Source organism: Nicotiana sylvestris, chromosome 9 (genome assembly GCF_000393655.2).
Source record: "Nicotiana sylvestris chromosome 9, ASM39365v2, whole genome shotgun sequence".
NCBI classification, from domain to species: Eukaryota; Viridiplantae; Streptophyta; class Magnoliopsida; order Solanales; family Solanaceae; genus Nicotiana; species Nicotiana sylvestris.
This window is the reverse complement of record NC_091065.1, coordinates 85,748,488-85,765,927: the sequence shown is the minus strand read 5'-3', so window position 1 is coordinate 85,765,927 and position 17,440 is coordinate 85,748,488. Positions and strand designations below refer to the sequence as shown.

General features: G+C 35.7%; 1 protein-coding gene and 1 long non-coding RNA gene across 2 annotated transcripts; both read right to left on the bottom strand.

Moving 5' to 3' along the window:
• Positions 1–674: 674 nt before the first annotated feature.
• Positions 675–5,071, bottom strand: LOC104222576 (VAN3-binding protein-like). Its single transcript, XM_009773816.2, has 7 exons — positions 4,639–5,071; positions 4,158–4,295; positions 2,239–2,680; positions 1,536–1,769; positions 1,395–1,444; positions 1,235–1,292; positions 675–1,138 (listed from the first exon to the last, which is right to left on the bottom strand). The coding sequence occupies exons 1-7, from the start codon at positions 4,981–4,983 to the stop codon at positions 924–926; spliced, it is 1,482 nt and encodes a 493-aa protein (XP_009772118.1). The 5' UTR covers positions 4,984–5,071; the 3' UTR covers positions 675–923.
• Positions 5,072–16,604: 11,533 nt separating this feature from the next.
• On the bottom strand, positions 16,605–17,159 carry LOC138876965 (uncharacterized). The gene is made up of 2 exons (XR_011402278.1): positions 16,875–17,159; positions 16,605–16,653 (listed from the first exon to the last, which is right to left on the bottom strand). It is a non-coding gene; the product is annotated as an uncharacterized lncRNA (long non-coding RNA).
• Positions 17,160–17,440: the final 281 nt, after the last annotated feature.

Sequence of the window (17,440 nt, the reverse complement as noted above, 5' to 3'; positions counted from 1 at the left end):
TATGTTTACTTATTTCTATATGTTTAAGGTATATTGGTTGATCAAGTTCTTATTACTGTTGTGATTCTTTACCTTGTGATCCCTTCAGCATGTCCCCCTCCCGATATTACTGTCTAACTTTTATTTGCCGTTATCTTCGTACATATACTGTTAAATTGCACAGGTTTATTTGTGGGTGTCTTGTTTTAGCCTCGTTACTACTTCGCCGAGGTTAGGCTCAACACTTACCAGTACATGGGGTCGGTTGTACTGATACTGCACTCTGCACTTCCTGTGCAAATTTTGGTATTGGTCCCAGTTGATCGAGAGGCATAGCAGCTCGGACCGGACCACCGGAGACTCGAGGTAGATCTGTCAGCGTTCACAGACCTTGAAGTCCCCGTCTATCTCTTCTGTTTTATTGTTTGTTTCGTTCAAACAGTTGTATTTCTTTCAGACTTTTACTTGTAGTGAATCCTGGAATGTTTGTGAATTTGTGACACCAGATCTGGGTAGTAGTAAATGATTAAGTTGTTATATTATTTCGCACTCGTTGTGTTTCACTTTAACTCATTTACTATTATTTATTGAATTGAATAAGGTTTTACTTGATAATATTCTATCATTGGCTTACCTAGCAAGTGGAATGTTAGGTGCTATTACGATCATGACGGTGGAAATTGCGGGTCGTGACAGATAGTGCCCTACATCTTAATAAACAATTTGTGCTAGGAATCACAATGTTTTTTCGAGGTCTAAACAAAGAGAATACTTACTTATAATACATGCATAAGTTTTAGAATGTTTTTCACAAGAACATCAAAACTTTTATACATTTCTACCTTCATGTTCTCACTGACTAGTACGTAAGTAAGTAGTACCTAATTAATTAAAACTGATGGTGTACTCACTTGAAGAAGTGAATATATTTGGCATTTAATTAATTAGTTCTGAAATCTCTTCTTCCTCTCAGCAACCATAGAGAGAAGTCTTGAAACACCTTGAGTCCACATCTCATATTCTCTTTGATTTTTGCATTCGAACTCAACCACACCTCGTACTTCTGTCTTTAGTCCAAAATATCGACGCTTTTCTCCATCCTCAAATAAATGCCTTCCTGGCCATGCTGGTACATCCTTGTATACTTCTAGTACTACATCTACATGCACCCACATAAATTAATTTTCAAGTCATTAATTGGGTGTCCCAATTGGAAGTTCTTTTGCTATAACATATCAAAATTATTAGGACGTACTCTTCTTTTTCTTGGTGATAGTTTTTCCCACATGTTTGCTTTTCATCTTCAGCATCACCTGTGAAATAGGGAAACATAAATACTTAAATACTTTTTAAAACATATTAACTAGAGTTTATCTTAAAAGACATGTTATACTATGTTAAATTACGATGCTTACCTCTCCGCTTCGATGAATATAGACAGAGACTATTTTCCAGTGAAGATCACCTGAAACGTCCAACAAATAGACAGTTGCATAAGAAAAAATGGGACAGATTTTTGGCATTTCAATTTTGTGTCACGGAATTTGTGCAATTACCATTACGCGTTCTCTTGAGTAGCTCACGACCCCGAGCCAGCAATTCTTGATTACAAACACCCAAAAAGTTCTCTTCAATGTCAAGTCCCTCGCAGTAATTATTGCTATTAGTCTGATTTTGGTCACTGTTTCTAACTGTGCCTGTGCCAATTCCCTTTTCTATTGGAATTACTGCTGCAATGTTCCATACTTCCTTCAGTGCTCTAGCCTTTAATGTCGCAGCTCCTCGTAAAGCTGAAAATAAAAATAGGACTATATGAGATTGGACTTAACTTATATATACGGATAATGTAAATAACTATTATACCAAGTGTATTCTAACTTGTTGTAGCCGATAAATGTGCCTTATTTTCTAGGTTACTAGTCATAGAAGTACTTTTTATAGACGATTGGCTGTATTTACTTTTAGGATGATCTCTGATTGTGTAAAAATTCTTTGAAGTGTTAGTGTATATAAGCTATAGAAGCTCAGGTTTCAGTGTTGCGTAGGGCTAAAAGTCAAGAGGATAAATGATTTATCAACTTTTGTGACATGTATAACTACCACTATTATATAACCGACAATGTGTAACATCATTAAAATCCAGTCTTTAAATGATTTAATAGTCAAATTACCTTTGTAATTATCAAGTTGAAGTTTAAAATTGTAAATTAGCCAATGAAAAAATGGTGACTCTGCTTTCATATGAGATGTTTAAGTTACCTGTGGCGGCAGCAGCAGTAAGAGTTGATATATCCCCATGAGAACGAACATTGACAGCAGAGCTAATTGCTGACATAAGATGGTCACGGTCAGCTCCCATAGCTTCAGCAGCCTCCACGCACTGTGCAGCTACTAGCATTGCTGCCGAAGCAACAGCCGCATCTGTCTTCGCCATCTGCTCATCTTTGCCTGTGGACGATGCTGCTGCAGTGGCCGCAGCAATTGCTGCCACAGAAGCAGCAACTCCTGCTACTGAAACAATAGCATGAAGTTGTGCGTTCTGGGCTCTACTCTCTTCTTTCTTTTTTTCCCTCCTTTCCTTTAACCATCTCCCTACCGTCTTACCACCAGGCGTGTTGGGTGCATGCCCTGCGGTTCCATTGTATCCGTTTGTTCTCACGTTTGTGAATAATGGTTGCAAAGTGTTGTTTGCTTTCAAGTACTGCACTCATATAAGAGAATAAAGGACTCAGTGGCGAATATAGCATATAATAATTAACGGGTTCAACTGAATCCAATATTGTTGACACGAAATATAAATATATATACATAAAAATTACTTACTAGAATTTCAAAAAATAGTAAATTTTGAACCCATGGTTTTAAATGTGTAATTTATTCATCTAAAGGTTCTTGAATTTGGATCTAAAATAAAATGACAATACTAAATAACATCAAAAAGGTAAATCTTGAAGCAGAGTGGTAAATTTTATCTATGGAAAAATCTTGATGGGAAACTAAACAAATAAGCCAGAACTCTGAAACTTGGAAGCAATGACAATATATGATAAAGATTGACAGGGAGCATCAATTTACCACTTACACACTCCACTAGTCTTTCCAAAAGTTTCTGTCCTGATGATGGGTAACTAAATAGGACAAACTGCAGCATAAGATCTCAGTCTTCTTGAATCTTACTTGTTGCATATTTTTGTGCAAGCTAATTAAGACAAAAAAAATTAATTTGCCTAGTGTACACATGACATCTTCACGTGCTACATAATAAGGTACATTGATCTGTTTCTGTTATTACGAGATTCCACTATTGGATAAACTAGAGTCTGCTAGTCCAAAATCTAATGGCTTTTACCAAGTCATGACTTAACATTGTTGTTTTAATATCTTAGGACTACTGGTTTCCCTTTTATTTCAAGAGGGGAGATCAAAGTTTAATTTTTATATACTAACATACCATTTGTGTAAAAGATAATTATAGGTAAAACTAATAACAGGTAAAACTAAAAACCTGAAAAATAAAGTAAACAAATTTTTACATAAAATAAATTACATTAGTAATGTACAAATTTTTTATATTATCGTTATATATAAGTTAAATCCATTTCTAAATTCTAGCTAGCCCAAGGAGGGAATAAGTTGAACATCGGTTGAGGGGCGTTACGTTCCCTTGCCTTTTCCTATAAAATGTTTGGCTTTACTTTTTCATATGATTTTTTTGTTTTACCTTTGATCTCGTATAAAACCAAAGTTAACATCTTTTTCTTTTTTCTTTTTTCTTTTGTCTTTTTCTTTTTCTTTTTCTCCCTTTTGTGGTAGAGTTATTCCACAAACGAAGTCAAAAGGTGACTCTGATTAGACGGCTAAAGCATCCTTGTATGTAAAGCAAGAAAAGTTGAATATCGAAATTAACAAAAGTGCATTATGTTCTTAACTTTTTCTTGTGAAGAACATTAGAAAAAGCTTTGGAAATGGGTCCGATGGAATTAACCCCTTAATTATTTCTATTAGCTCACAGTCAAAGAAACATCAACCATCATCAGTAACTACTAACAACTATATGGACCTACTAACATTTAAGACAAAAAAGATATATGCAGTTGGGGTTGTTTTAATTAAAAAATAAAGTGATCAAGAAACTAATTAGGGAAAAGAAAAACTTAATAATGACAGAAATTAATTACCTTAACAACATCTTCGAACTCTTCAGAAGGAGAGACTGGAGGGCTATCAGTTTCTTCCGTTAGGGAACCATTGAGAGGTCCACTACTATGAGATAATCTTCCTGAAGTTAAAGGTGATATCTCCTGCCCATTATGCATCTAACAATTTCCCAACAAAAAGGAAAATATTAGGTTAAAAAAGATTAATATGCTGCATTTATCCTCTGTAAAGGAACACCCCTTCTCCGTTTCATTTTTTCTAATGAAACGTCACATTTTTTCTAACTACAATAATGTTGTTGGGTCAGTTATATGAATCCACACTATTCACATCGTTTTAATATTCAAGTTCATCTTAGTCAAATAATAAATAATACTAGACGTTCTCAGTATTTTTAACTAGCATATAGTTTCACTGACATAACTAAAAGACTCCTAGAAAATAAACAAATTTTTTTGCTAAGTGGAAGAAAAATGTGGGGACTATATTAAGAGCACTTACAGATTGAGACATAATGCGTTCAAGAACAAGTTGAGAAGTAGCAGAGGAAGCAAAAGAGAAGGTATTTCCAGCAAGTTTAGCAGAGTCTTCTTCCTCAGCAGAGATATTCTCAGGTATAGTAATTACAGTACTGCTACTACTACTGGAGTGAGTAGTAGTAGTATTAGCAGAGGAATTGGCAATGCTAGCTTTGGGAAGAAGAGAAGGAGAAGCAGAAGAAGAAGAAGTTAAGGCCTTGCATACTTGCAAAGCAGAGGCACTCCATGATCTTGACAAGAATTCCATAGGCGCTTTTGGACTTTCTGGCAAATTAACCAAGCTTTTCTCAGACCATTTGCTATCCATGATATCCAAGTGAAGTAGTGTGTGAATTGCTTTTGAAGATGAATGGCGGGATCTTATTATTTTTAGCTTTGGACGCCTTTTTATACTAGCAACTTAACTTCTCCGCTAGTTTCACCATTTCTTTTACCTTTGAGATGACCTACAAAGACAGGTACTCGATATTATATAAGTGACAAATTTTGCTCAAATGTGCGAAGCTTTTAAAAAGAAAAAAAGGGTTTTTGAGAATAATAAGCACGTTTTAAAAGCGGGGCAAAACACTAATTTATATACAAAGTACTTTTCAAATTAATTAATCAAACACAGACTTTTTTTAGTACTTTTGAGAAAAATACTTTTCAAAATAAGCCCAAACAGCTAATTATTTGGTAATTCGAAATCCAGTAAATAATTTACTACAACAGGTTAAAATACATTAATAATATAAACTTTTAAATGTTGGCAATATATATTACTTAAAGATTTATTGTAAGAATTTAACTTCTACACAACGTTGTTTTTTACACAATCAGGTCATCTAAAAGTATGGGTAATATAAGTAGAATTAAGATAATACTCCCTCCGTTTCAATTTATATGAACTTGTTTAACTAGGCACGGAGTTTAAGAAAAAAAGACTTTTGAAATTTGTGGTCCTAAACAAGTTAAAAGGGTGTTCAGAGTATTTGTGTGGTTATAAAAGCTTCTCATTAAGGGTAGAATTGTAAGTTTAAGCTAAATTGTTTCCAAATTTAGAAAGATATCATTCTTTTTGGAACGAACCAAAAAGGAAATAGGTTTACATAAACTGGAACAGATGGAGTATGTTATAAGCAACATATTTAATTATATTAGTAGTGTAAAAACAGTGTTAATATTTGAAAGTTAGATTCTTTTTGGAGTGTTATCTAGTGGGTTGGAATTGTTGAGAATGAAGCCAACTGGGCCTTAGTCAAGTAGGTATCTTTGACTTATTGTCAGGAGTCTGAAACGTTGCCTTCTGTTCATGTTGAAAAATTATTGCACCAAATATTTGGGCGATCCCAGGCACACTGTAGTGGGTAAAAGCTAAAGTGTTATCGTCCCAGAAAAAAAAGAAATAAAATAAAAGAAAGCCAAGAAAGCTACCAAAGCTTTAATTAGGGCCTATAGCACTGGTCCACCACTAATACGGTTTATACTTTATACGAGAGGGTTGGTTTAAATTGGTAAAACGCCTCAAAAGTAAGGTTCAAAGTTATACGAGAGTTAAGTGAAATACTACTCTATGTATAAGAAAATCAGAGGCAATCTTAAAATTCAGGGGCTACAGAGTACTACTTGCATTATTTATTATTTCTGAGTAGTTAATGGAAATATTATAGGTATAGTTCTTAAAATTTCTTTGAACTCCATATGTGTAATTTAAGTTGAAGGCTGTGGATTCTAAGCAACCGTTGTCAAAGCTTTGGATCCGCTGGAAAAATTTTTGAAGAGAAAAAAAGGAAAGGCAGGAATCATCCTCTTTACACCCAAAGGACACTAGACTGTTTGCCCATTTTAATCCATTAGAAATATACTTTATCTCGTGTTAAACATTTGTCATTTTTCCGAAAAGAAATTCTTGAAGGTGAAATATATCTCAACTAAAACTTCTCCTTTTATTTCTTCTTGAATGTACTGTGCAACGAGCAAGCAGAATTTTCTCAAAAAAGAAAAAAAGTTTAAAAATTAAAAGAGATTGTATAGCTGGTGGGAATTGAACCTATGACCCCATAAAGATTTTGAACCCCTTAACCGCTAAGCTATGCTTATGGAATTCAATAAGGCAATTTAAAATATAATATATATAGAGGTAAATATATATTTTGTCTTATATATATAGTGTAATTTTTCCGGCAAAGGGGATTCGGATGAACTTCCTTCCGCCTCTAAATCCGCCCTGGCAACGAGTACCTGTCATTAAGATGCTTATACCTTTTCTCAAACAATTCCAAAAGATTCATTACCTTAAAACAAAGGCGAATCTAAGCTTATAATTAAGACAACAATTGTAAATTAAACAATGGGTGCAAATTCAGTACAAACATATAGTTTTAAACAATTGCAATTACATAGTATATGCAAATCAAGTCCAATTCATTGGTTGCAGTCGCAAATCTAGAACAGGTTCAACCAAACCTGTTGCTTTCACTCCGAACATGCAAATTAAAAAGGTAGATTGGCCTAAATGGCACTTATATTTGTGTCATTTTGTCATGTCGGTCCCCTTACTTTATTTTTTTCATCCAGACACTTTTAACTTGTACAAATCTATATTTTAAACCTTTTTAACCGTTGATAAGCACATGTGGCAAAATAATGGTTGAACTGGACAAAGTGAGTGTAATTCACGCGGATAATGATCGTGAATATGAACATTTTGAACCAGAAATAATTAAAAGAAAAAGAAAAAATCATTAAAATAAGAATGAAAAATAAATAAGTAAAAAAAGAAAAGAAAAAAGCAAGAGAGATATCATGTACGCTTCTTCTTCTCTCCCCCCCCTAACCCCAAACCCAACAACAACCCCTTCCCTTTTCGTTACTTGACAAGGCTCTCTTTTTGGGTGCTGATGCATCTTTGTCAGTCCAAGCTTCTTAATTTCTTGGAGTCAAGACCGATTGTGTTTATTTTACTGATGATTTTTATGAACAATACAATGACTATGAAGAAGGGGGCGGCTTGGACATGGGTATTTTCAACATAGCAGATGCACCTTTAAGGGTCACCATAAGTGCCTTTCCCTTAATCGTTTTACTCCACCAATGTGGCTTGATGGAGTAACTTGGCGGGGCGACCCGGACAGTGACGACTTGCAACGGGTGTTTGCAGCCATGGCGGTGTCTCCAATCTCTTGCCTTGTCTTCAATATTATAGATCTGACCCTCAATTGGAAGGTTATTTTCTTAAGTGCAAACCTACATGCTCTTTTCCGTTAAATTTTGAAATTCGGAGGAGAAAACCAACCCTTGTTCCGCCATTGATTTTCCTCCATTTTCAATCTGTGTTCCGCCATTGTGGCCATAATAAATGACCTGGAGCCTACGTGGTTTAATTTTCTTGACGTGGCAGCCAACGTGGAGGAGATTGGATTACACGCACTGCAGCCTCCTGACATAAGCGTTTATTATACTCGTTTTGAAGGAGTGTAAGTGTTCAATTGGCAAATTATTAAGTTTGGCGACCGACATGACAAAGTGGCACAAGTATATGTGTCATTTAAGCTATTCTGCCAACTAAAAAAGTCTACATATATACAACAAAGGCGGAGCTAGGATTTGAAACGAAAATCTAGCCTTACTGTTCCGAAATTAATAATTTGTACATATATAGAATTCGGACCAAAGTTATTGGATTCAGCGAACTCGTACCCTTAACTCTAGCTCTACTCTTTTACATAAGAACATCGCACATATTTTAACCTGTTGGGTTTTTAAGCATTAAAATAGGCTTAAAAGAGGGGTAATGGGAAATAGAGGGAAAATGAAATTGAGATTTCCTCTTTGACAAATGGACATTGTCCCATATTGAAAGAGGAAGAGGTTTTTGATAGATATATAAGCAATTGCTCTTCTTCTAGCTCTTAAAGAACTAAGAAGAATGCAACTCTTGCGTCGTCGTCGCTCGCTTCGGCTACGGCTTTAATAGTAAATATTAATAAAAATATTTTTAAATATCCGTTTTAATAACAGAATATTAATATTAATATTAAATCCAACGGAATATTAAACGTTTTTTCGTTATCTGTTTTTCGGTTGTGTAACTGAAAATTAACCTCCCTCTTGAATTCCCGGTTTATTGTTGCGTAAATAGCCATTTATGTTATGGCATTTAAGCTATGGCCATTTTGCATAAACAACCATTCTGAAGAGTTGCACCTCTTAAGTTTTCCGCCCAACATTGGCTATAAATACAAGTCCATTCTCTCAGATTTTTCATATGATTTTCTGAGTTCTCCTCCGTTCTTCTGCATACTTTTAACTTCTAAGAAAGCAACAATAAGTGTGATTTGCTACCGAACTTTGTGTTCGCTGAAACACTGGTGAGGTTTGAAGTACCACTACACCAGTGTCTAATTCGTTCTATCCTGGGAGGAAATAATTCATAACCTTGGGTACTAGGAGGGGATTAAATTCCTTAAGGAAACACTGTGAATTCAGTAGACTCGAATTAACTTTTGTTTCGTTTACATTTTCTGTTTATATGTTATTTTATCTTTTCCAGAATTAATTTACAAATACAGTTTACTAACAAAACCTACTAACTCTAATTTCTAAATCCGCCTGTGTAAGCATGCACAAATTGTTGTCAAAGCTCTAAATCTGCAGCTGGCCTTAAAACGACACTGATAACTCATGCACCCTCTTGAAGCATCATTCAAATGAGTTTTGGGAGGGGAGAGGGAATTGGATGATTGGTCACTGTTGATCTTATTCTAGTTTCCAGTTTTGACACCATACTTTGAATGCAAAACAAGAAGAATTGTCGGGCATAACTTGTACATATAAAATGACAAACCCATAACGTTATTTCAAAGCACTGCTCTTGCAGAATTCCTTCTATATTATGTCTCTTGTTTGGTTTGTTGTCTCAAGTATTGGCAACGTCAACAGCATAACATGTTCTTTTAAGATCCAAACAAAAAAATTCTGAAGAAAGCTGTGGGGAGTTAGTACCCAGTACTAGTAATTTAGGCGTGCTATAAGAGACGTCATCATCTTTCTTCTTTTCAGTCTTCTTTCATTTTTGCCTTTTTCTTTTCTTTTCAATTCTTTTGCTTTTATCATCTTCAAATATCTCAAGAACTGAAAACTATTATAGCAAACTCAGAAATGCAGTAAAAAATATTAAGCTTTTGTAATTTAAAAAGAGTTCTGTGGGTATGTCTTTATTCCGGGGAGTTGGGGACCATTACTACTTCTGAGCCTTCTATCCGTGGATTAAAGAAGACCCCTTTATTCCCTTTGTCTGAAAATCCCAATGATCAACCCCTGTCCTTTCTCTTTCATTTGCTCTTCGGGATTGTTTACATTTTGCTGTTGTTTTTGTAACTCTAAAAGGGTGCGAGTTTGAAATTGATGAACTTGATATATTGGCAAAAGCACAAACTATGTGGCCGTATGAGGTATGACTTGTTCATATAGAAAAGTAATTAAGTTACATGTAAATTATCACATACTAATTACGAGTACAATATAAGCTAACTAAAAATAATTAAATACAAAGATCGTGTCTAACATCCTCTCTCAATCTGCTTATTAATGAATGTATGCCGATGACCCCATTTGAATGTTTCCTCGAACAAGGAGAAGAGTTTCCATTTTTGTGCTCATATGTGGAAAAATAGGTAGAACTCTCTCTTTTATCAACTCTCTGGTCTGTGTCAACTGATTGTGCTCTTTTTCTTCCTAAATATTTTATACCGATATATCGTACTCTTTGTATTATGTCATCATAACAAAATACTGAAGAATCTTTCTGAAGTGAGAAGAGCGAAAGCATGCTACAATTAACTTAACAATCAGCTGAAAAAACGTTAACTAGATGGCTTTCTAGGTATTTTCTAATTTCTGGAACAGCCTTTGGAAGGAAGCTGGTCGAATAATGAAAAATAATTGTGATACAATCATTTAGTTATTTTTCTCCTTTGCATATATACCAAACCAAAATTGTCACCTCAAATGCTATCATTCTCCTACAGAAGTCTGCAGTTTTACTATTACTAGTCAACTACTCCCTTCCTCCTAATTTATGTGGTGGTGTTTGACTCGATATAGAGTTTAAGAAAAAAAGAAAAACTTTTGAAACTTGTGATTTCAAACATGCCATAAAAATTTGTATGATTAAAAATCATCTCATTAAAGTGGGAAGTTTAAAGCTAACTTGTTCATAAATAAGCAAGTCACACATATATTGGGACAAGGCGAGTAATTAAGTGTTTTCTGTAACATTCACTTTTTGACTATAAACTTGAGGCAAGGAGACACTCTTTATAAGTACATTCTTCTAATTGCTCCATCTACTGTAGGTTAGACTCAATCAACAAGAATTTGAAATAAAGTCAAGTACAGGACGCGTTGGATTATAACTAAGTTCATCTCACTAGTAGATCATTGCAGCAAAATTTAATACAACTCATTCATTGACAAACCTATTCATAGTTCACTTTTTTTTTAATAAGTTAAAGGTTAAGGTGCGAGTCATAATTTCCATCGGATAATGAAACTTTCCAGTAATTATCTGAACAATAAATCAGATGGAGTAATTCAAATAAAGAGAATAAAACATGTGCCTTCAACCAACTTCAAGTTCCTATGTTGTCTACTGAAAACCCATAAATGTTCCTAATATGTGACTCAATTATGAGAGAGACAAAGCCGCTCCACTCTGAATTCAAAGAACATCTAGAAGTCAAAAAGACCAGCCTATAGATTAGGACGTTAGAAATAGTAGTAATATGCTCTCCAATAGGTACAAACTACAAGGAAAATCCATCAATCAACTAGTGGGATCATTAGCTCATCTTAGTACTTATGTTATAGAAATGGGCAGCATGTGCCTATTATGCCCACAAAAGCAGTCAATAGGCAATGATTGTAAACTATCTTTTTCCCAGAAACATAAACAAGATTGTTATTCCATTTTAGTGGATTGATTGACAGCACTCCAGGATAGAAATTCTCTGCTAATCTAGACACAACTCCGGGGCAAATTAAAACATGTGTAAAACTCATACATAAATATGTGTAAAGCTGTATGCATGTAATGTAAATAAGAAAATACACGAAACATGCAAATAATTAGACTGCCCCGACTGGACTGTAACAGAAACCTCAATTTGGGTCATTCTAATAAGTTGCTTTACACATAAAATATGTGAAAGCTGTATGCATGTAATGTAAATAACTACAGGTACTGTAACAGAATGATTCTATGTTGCTTAACTCCTCTCATCACATAGAATGATTCTACAGGACTTCTGAATATTCCAATACTACTTTTGTATATGGTATAGATGAAATGTTTTTGCTTATTTGACCTTTTTCTAATCGAACATGTCATTATTTAGACATGTGAAGAGAACAGGCCAATGAGCCAGTCCTGGTGCAAGTCCAAAGCCATGAGAGACAAAGCTACTTTTATCTTTGGGCTAATGACATTTACCTGTTGTGGTTAGGGGTGTACAAAGAAAACCGATAAACCGCACCAAATCGGTAAGAAAAATTCGACCATAATTGATATTTGGTTTGGTATTGGAAAAAAAATCTGATCATAATTGGTTTTAATTAAAACAAAGTCAAACCGAAACCAAACCAACCCGACATTACATTTATACAAATTTTAAAATATTTTATACGTATTGTTAGAAACCAAAGAAGTTCTATATTTCATATCTAGAAGAGAAGATTACAAGGCCTATTTATAATACTAATTCACCTAATCTATTAGTTGTCATACACCTAATTACACCTACTATACAACTCATATACATGTGTTAGCTATGATGTAGTACATGTGTATACATATGCTACACAACTTGTATTACACCTACTATACAACTCATATACATGTGCTAGCTATGATGTAGTACATGTGTATACATGTGCTAGACAACTTGTATGTCAACACTCCCCCTCAAGTTGGAGCATATATATTGATCATGCCCAACTTGTTACAGATATATTCAACTCGAGCTCCATTCAAAGCTTTTGTGAAAATGTCTCCCAATTGATCTCCAGTTCTAACATGACCTGTAGAGATGAGCTTTTGTTGAATCTTTTCACGAACAAAGTGACAATCTATTTCAATGTGCTTAGTCCTTTCGTGAAATACAGGATTAGAGGAGATATGAAGAGCAGCTTGATTATCACACCACAACTTTGCTGGCAATGTAGTTTGGAAGCCAACTTCACTTAATAGTTGATGTACCCATACAACCTCACACACAAATTGTGCCATAGCTCTGTATTCTGCTTCCGCACTAGATCGAGATACGACATTTTGTTTCTTACTCTTCCACGAAAGCAAGTTTCCACCAACAAAACGCAATATCCTGTCGTGGATCTCCTATCGGCTTTTGACCCTGCCCAATCTGCATATGTGAAACACTCAATGTTAGTGTGTTCATTATTCTTATATACTAGACCCCGTCCTGGAGATCCCTTTAGATAACAAAGAATCTGCTCCAGAGTCGTCCAATGCCTGACTGTTGGGGAACACATAAACTGACTCACAATGCTGACAGAGTATGCGATATCGGGACGTGTTACTGTAAGATAGTTCAGTTTCCCAACCAATCTCCTATATTTCTCTGGATCTTCGAATAACTCACCGTCTTCTTTCACGAGTTGTGTGTTAGGAACCATTGGCATGCTGCATGGTTTAGATCCCAACTTTCCAGTTTCAGCTAACAAGTCAAGAGTATATTTCCTTTGGGACAAGAAGATGCCTTTCTTGCTCCGTGTAACTTCAACTCCCAAAAAATACTTTAGTTGCCCTAAATCTTTCGTCTGAAATTGAGTGTGAAGGAAAGACTTTAGAGTTGAAATTCCTGTAATATCACTTCCAGTAATAACGATGTCATCAACATATACTACCAATAAAAGAATACCATCATCAGACTTTTTATAAAACACCGTATGATCGCAATTGCTTTTCTTCATCCCATATTCTAGAACAGCCTCACTAAATCTGCCAAACCAAGCACGGGGACTCTGTTTCAGCCCATAAAGAGATTTTCGAAGACGACATACCTTTCCACACTCCCCCTGAGCAACAAACCCAGGTGGTTGCTCCATATATACTTCTTCCTGAAAATCTCCATGTAGAAAAGCATTCTTTATATCAAGCTGATGCAGAGGCCAATCATAAGTAGCTGTCATGGAAATGAATAATCGAACAGAAGCTAACTTGGCGACCGGGGAAAAAGTATCCAAATAGTCGACTCCATAGGTCTGTGCATACCCTTTTGCAACAAGGCGTGCCTTAAGGCGAGCTACTGTCCCATCGGAGTTAAACTTAACAGCAAATACCCACTTGCACCCAATAGCCTTTTTGTTAGTGGGCAGATCGGCCAACTCCCAAGTACCATTCTCATCTAAAGCTATCATCTCTTCTATCATTGCATCATGCCAACCTGGGTGGGACAATGCTTCACGAACAGCTTTAGGTATCCTAGCAGAATCTAATGATGCAACAAACGAGCTAGAAGAAGTAGAAAAATGGTCATAAGACACAAAGGAAGAAATATGATAAGTACATTGTCGTGTACCTTTGCGAATGGCAATAGGAAGATCCAAACTAGGATCTGAAACACAGGATGTTGGATCTACCGACGAAGCAGAAATAGGTAAAGGATCGGGTTCTGAGGTTTGTTGTCGCCTGGTATACACACGAAGAACAGGTGGCTGCTCGGATGGTCGATCGAGGAAAACGGGTGACTGAGGAAGAGGTGTTGGAGAACTAACTGGATGTGTGACAGTGTAGACCAAAGTATCATCTTCTTCCTCAGGACTGTTATAAACATATGAAGAAAAGAACGGATAATTTTCATGGAATGTGACATCGGCAGACACTAAGTACCTTTTGAGATCTGGAGAATAACACCGATAACCTTTCTGAAGACGTGAGTACCCTAAGAACACACACTTAAGGGCCTTTGGATCTAATTTAGTTACCTGTGGACGAACATCACGAACAAAACAAGTACAACCAAATATTTTGGGTTCAATAGGAAATAATGGCTTAGAGGAAAAAAGAATGTTGTAAGGAATATTACCATGAAGTACAGAAGATGGCATACGATTTATTAAAAAATAAGCTGTAGAGATGGCATCAGCCCAAAAATATTTTGGCACTTTCATTTGAAAGAGGAGTGCTCGGCCTACTTCAAGAAGATGTCTATTTTTTCATTCCGCAACCCCATTTTGAGAAGGGGTGTCAACATAAGAAGATTGATGTAGAATATGATTTGTAGCCATATAATCTTTAAACAAATTCGAAAAATATTCTTTTGCATTGTCACTCCTTAAATTACGAACGGAAACATTAAAATGAGTTTTTATTTCAGCACAAAAAGCACAAAAAATTGAAAACAACTCCGAACGATTTTTCATTAAATATAACCAAGTAACACGAGAATGATCATCCACAAAGGTAACAAAATATCTAAAACCAGTTTTAGAGATAATAGGACATGGACCCCAAACATCGGTGTGAACTAACTCAAAAGGTAAGTCGACCCGTTTATTGACTCTAGAAACTTTAGGAAGGCGATGGTGTTTAGCAAACTGACATGACTCACAATCTAAAGAGGAAATACTCTGAAACTGAGAAGGATGGATGACCCAATCGACAGTGTACATCAAAGGGAGACAACACAGTTGAACAAGAAATGGATTTCGGCACCTGTGATTCAAGAACATAGAGACCCCCAGACTCAGAACCTTTACCAATAATCTGCTTCGTCGTAAGATCCTGAAAAAGACAATAATTGGGAAAAAATGAGACACAACAATTTAGAGTACGAGTAAGTTTACTGACAGATATTAGATTGAAAGAAAAATCAGGCAAATTTAAGACGGAACTAAGGGAAAGAGAAGATGTTGGGTTAACAGTGCCAGACCCTAAAACATATGAGGTAGACCCATCGGCTAAAGTAACTGTGGAACATTGGGTATGTGAATGAAAAGTGGAAAAGAGTTTAGAGTTACCTGTCATATGATCTGTGGCACCAGAATCAATGACCCATTTGGATGACGAAGAGAGGAGACACTTAGTGGTTTTACCTGACTCGGGGATAGTATTGATAGGAGGAGATGATGACTGAGATGGTGAAATAGTCTCGGAAGTGGCGATGTTGGCATACTGAGATCTTTTGTTCTTATTCTGAAGCTTCACACAATAACGTATGGTATGACCGAGCTCATGACAATAAAAACATTCAACTTCCCCTTGCTTTAGGTCTCGACTATCGCTACTCCGATTGCGATTACTATGACTCCTATTCTTTTGGACGCGGCTAAGCAGAGCACCACTATCGATCGTGGCTGTCGGACCTGGATGAGACTTTTCAGTACGCAACACTCTTGTAAAGGCCTCTTTCAAGGAAGAGATAGCAGTCCCAGATAAAATCTGCGATTTGACCCCTTCAAATTTGGGAGAAAGACTAGAAAGGAAACTCATGACCGCTAGTTGTTCACGTTGAGCCTGTTGTACCTTCACATCTGGACTAAACGGCAATATAACATTAAGCTCATCATACACCTTCTTAAACTCTGAGAAGTAAGTGGTGAGAGAGCGATCTTGCATGGATGGATGGTAAAATGCCTGGCACACATCATACATGCGAGACAAGTTTCCTTTGCCAGAGTACAAAAAATCTAAATAATCCATTAGATCCTTCACATAATCACAATGAGAAACTAGATCATTTACCTCACTGTGCATCGAATTCTTGATTTGGAGAAACAATTTTGCATCCTCCTTTAACCAGACTGATTTAGTCTCATCCTTGGGTGGATCATCAACCAAGTGGTTCTCTTTGTCGATGCTCCGCAAATAGAGACGGATCGTCTTACTCCAATCCATGTAATTGGAACCCATGAACTTATTCTCCGTAATTTTGGACATAACCGGAATGACATCAACGGTAGGTTTCGTTTCAGTCATCTTGCACCCGAATAATAGCAGAATCAAATAGTCAAGAACAGTGCAATGAAATTTGAACAGTGCAGTGAACAGTGAACAATGATATTTGAACAGTACAGTGAATAGTGAATAGTAATATTTGAACAGTGAACAGTGCAGTGAACAGTGAACAGTACAGTGAACAGTGTCGGAACAGTGATCTTGGAAAATGAAAGATGTCAGGAAAAAAATTCTGACAGTACCACTTTGGTCGGAATAGTGAGTAGAAAAATCTGTAAAGAAGCGGCCGGGGCAAAAAATGGTCGGAAATAGTGAAATAGAATCAAAGCAGCGAAAGACTGTTCTGAACAAAAATAATTCGAACGGGGAAAAAAAAATTCCCAACATCAAACTGATGAAAAAACTTCAATGTTCTTATACATATTGTTAGAAACCAAAGAAGTTCTATATTTCATATCTAGAAGAGAAGATTACAAGGCCTATTTATAATACTAATTCACCTAATCTATTAGTTGTCATACACCTAATTACACTTACTATACAACTCATATACATGTGCTAGCTATGATGTAGTACATGTGTATACATGTGCTACACAACTTGTATTACACCTACTATACAATTCATATACATGTGCTAGCTATGATGTAGTACATGTGTATACATGTGCTAGACAACTTGTATGTCAACACATATAAATATTTAATGTAATTAATTTATAAATGTTTCTTAAACTTTTTCACAATTTTATCTTTTAATGTATTATTTCAAGCTTGGACTTAACATTCTTGATTGGTCCAATAAGTTT

Coding starts and splice junctions, on each gene's coding strand:
- LOC104222576 (XM_009773816.2), bottom strand. CDS start 4,983: ATGGATAGCAAATGGTCTGAGAAAAGCTTGGTTAATTTGCCAGAAAGT. Junction 1,770..2,238: donor TACTGCTGCTGCCGCCACAG/GTAACTTAAACA, acceptor TTTTATTTTCAG/CTTTACGAGGAGCTGCGACA. Junction 1,139..1,234: donor TATCACCAAGAAAAAGAAGA/GTACGTCCTAAT, acceptor GGGTGCATGTAG/ATGTAGTACTAGAAGTATAC.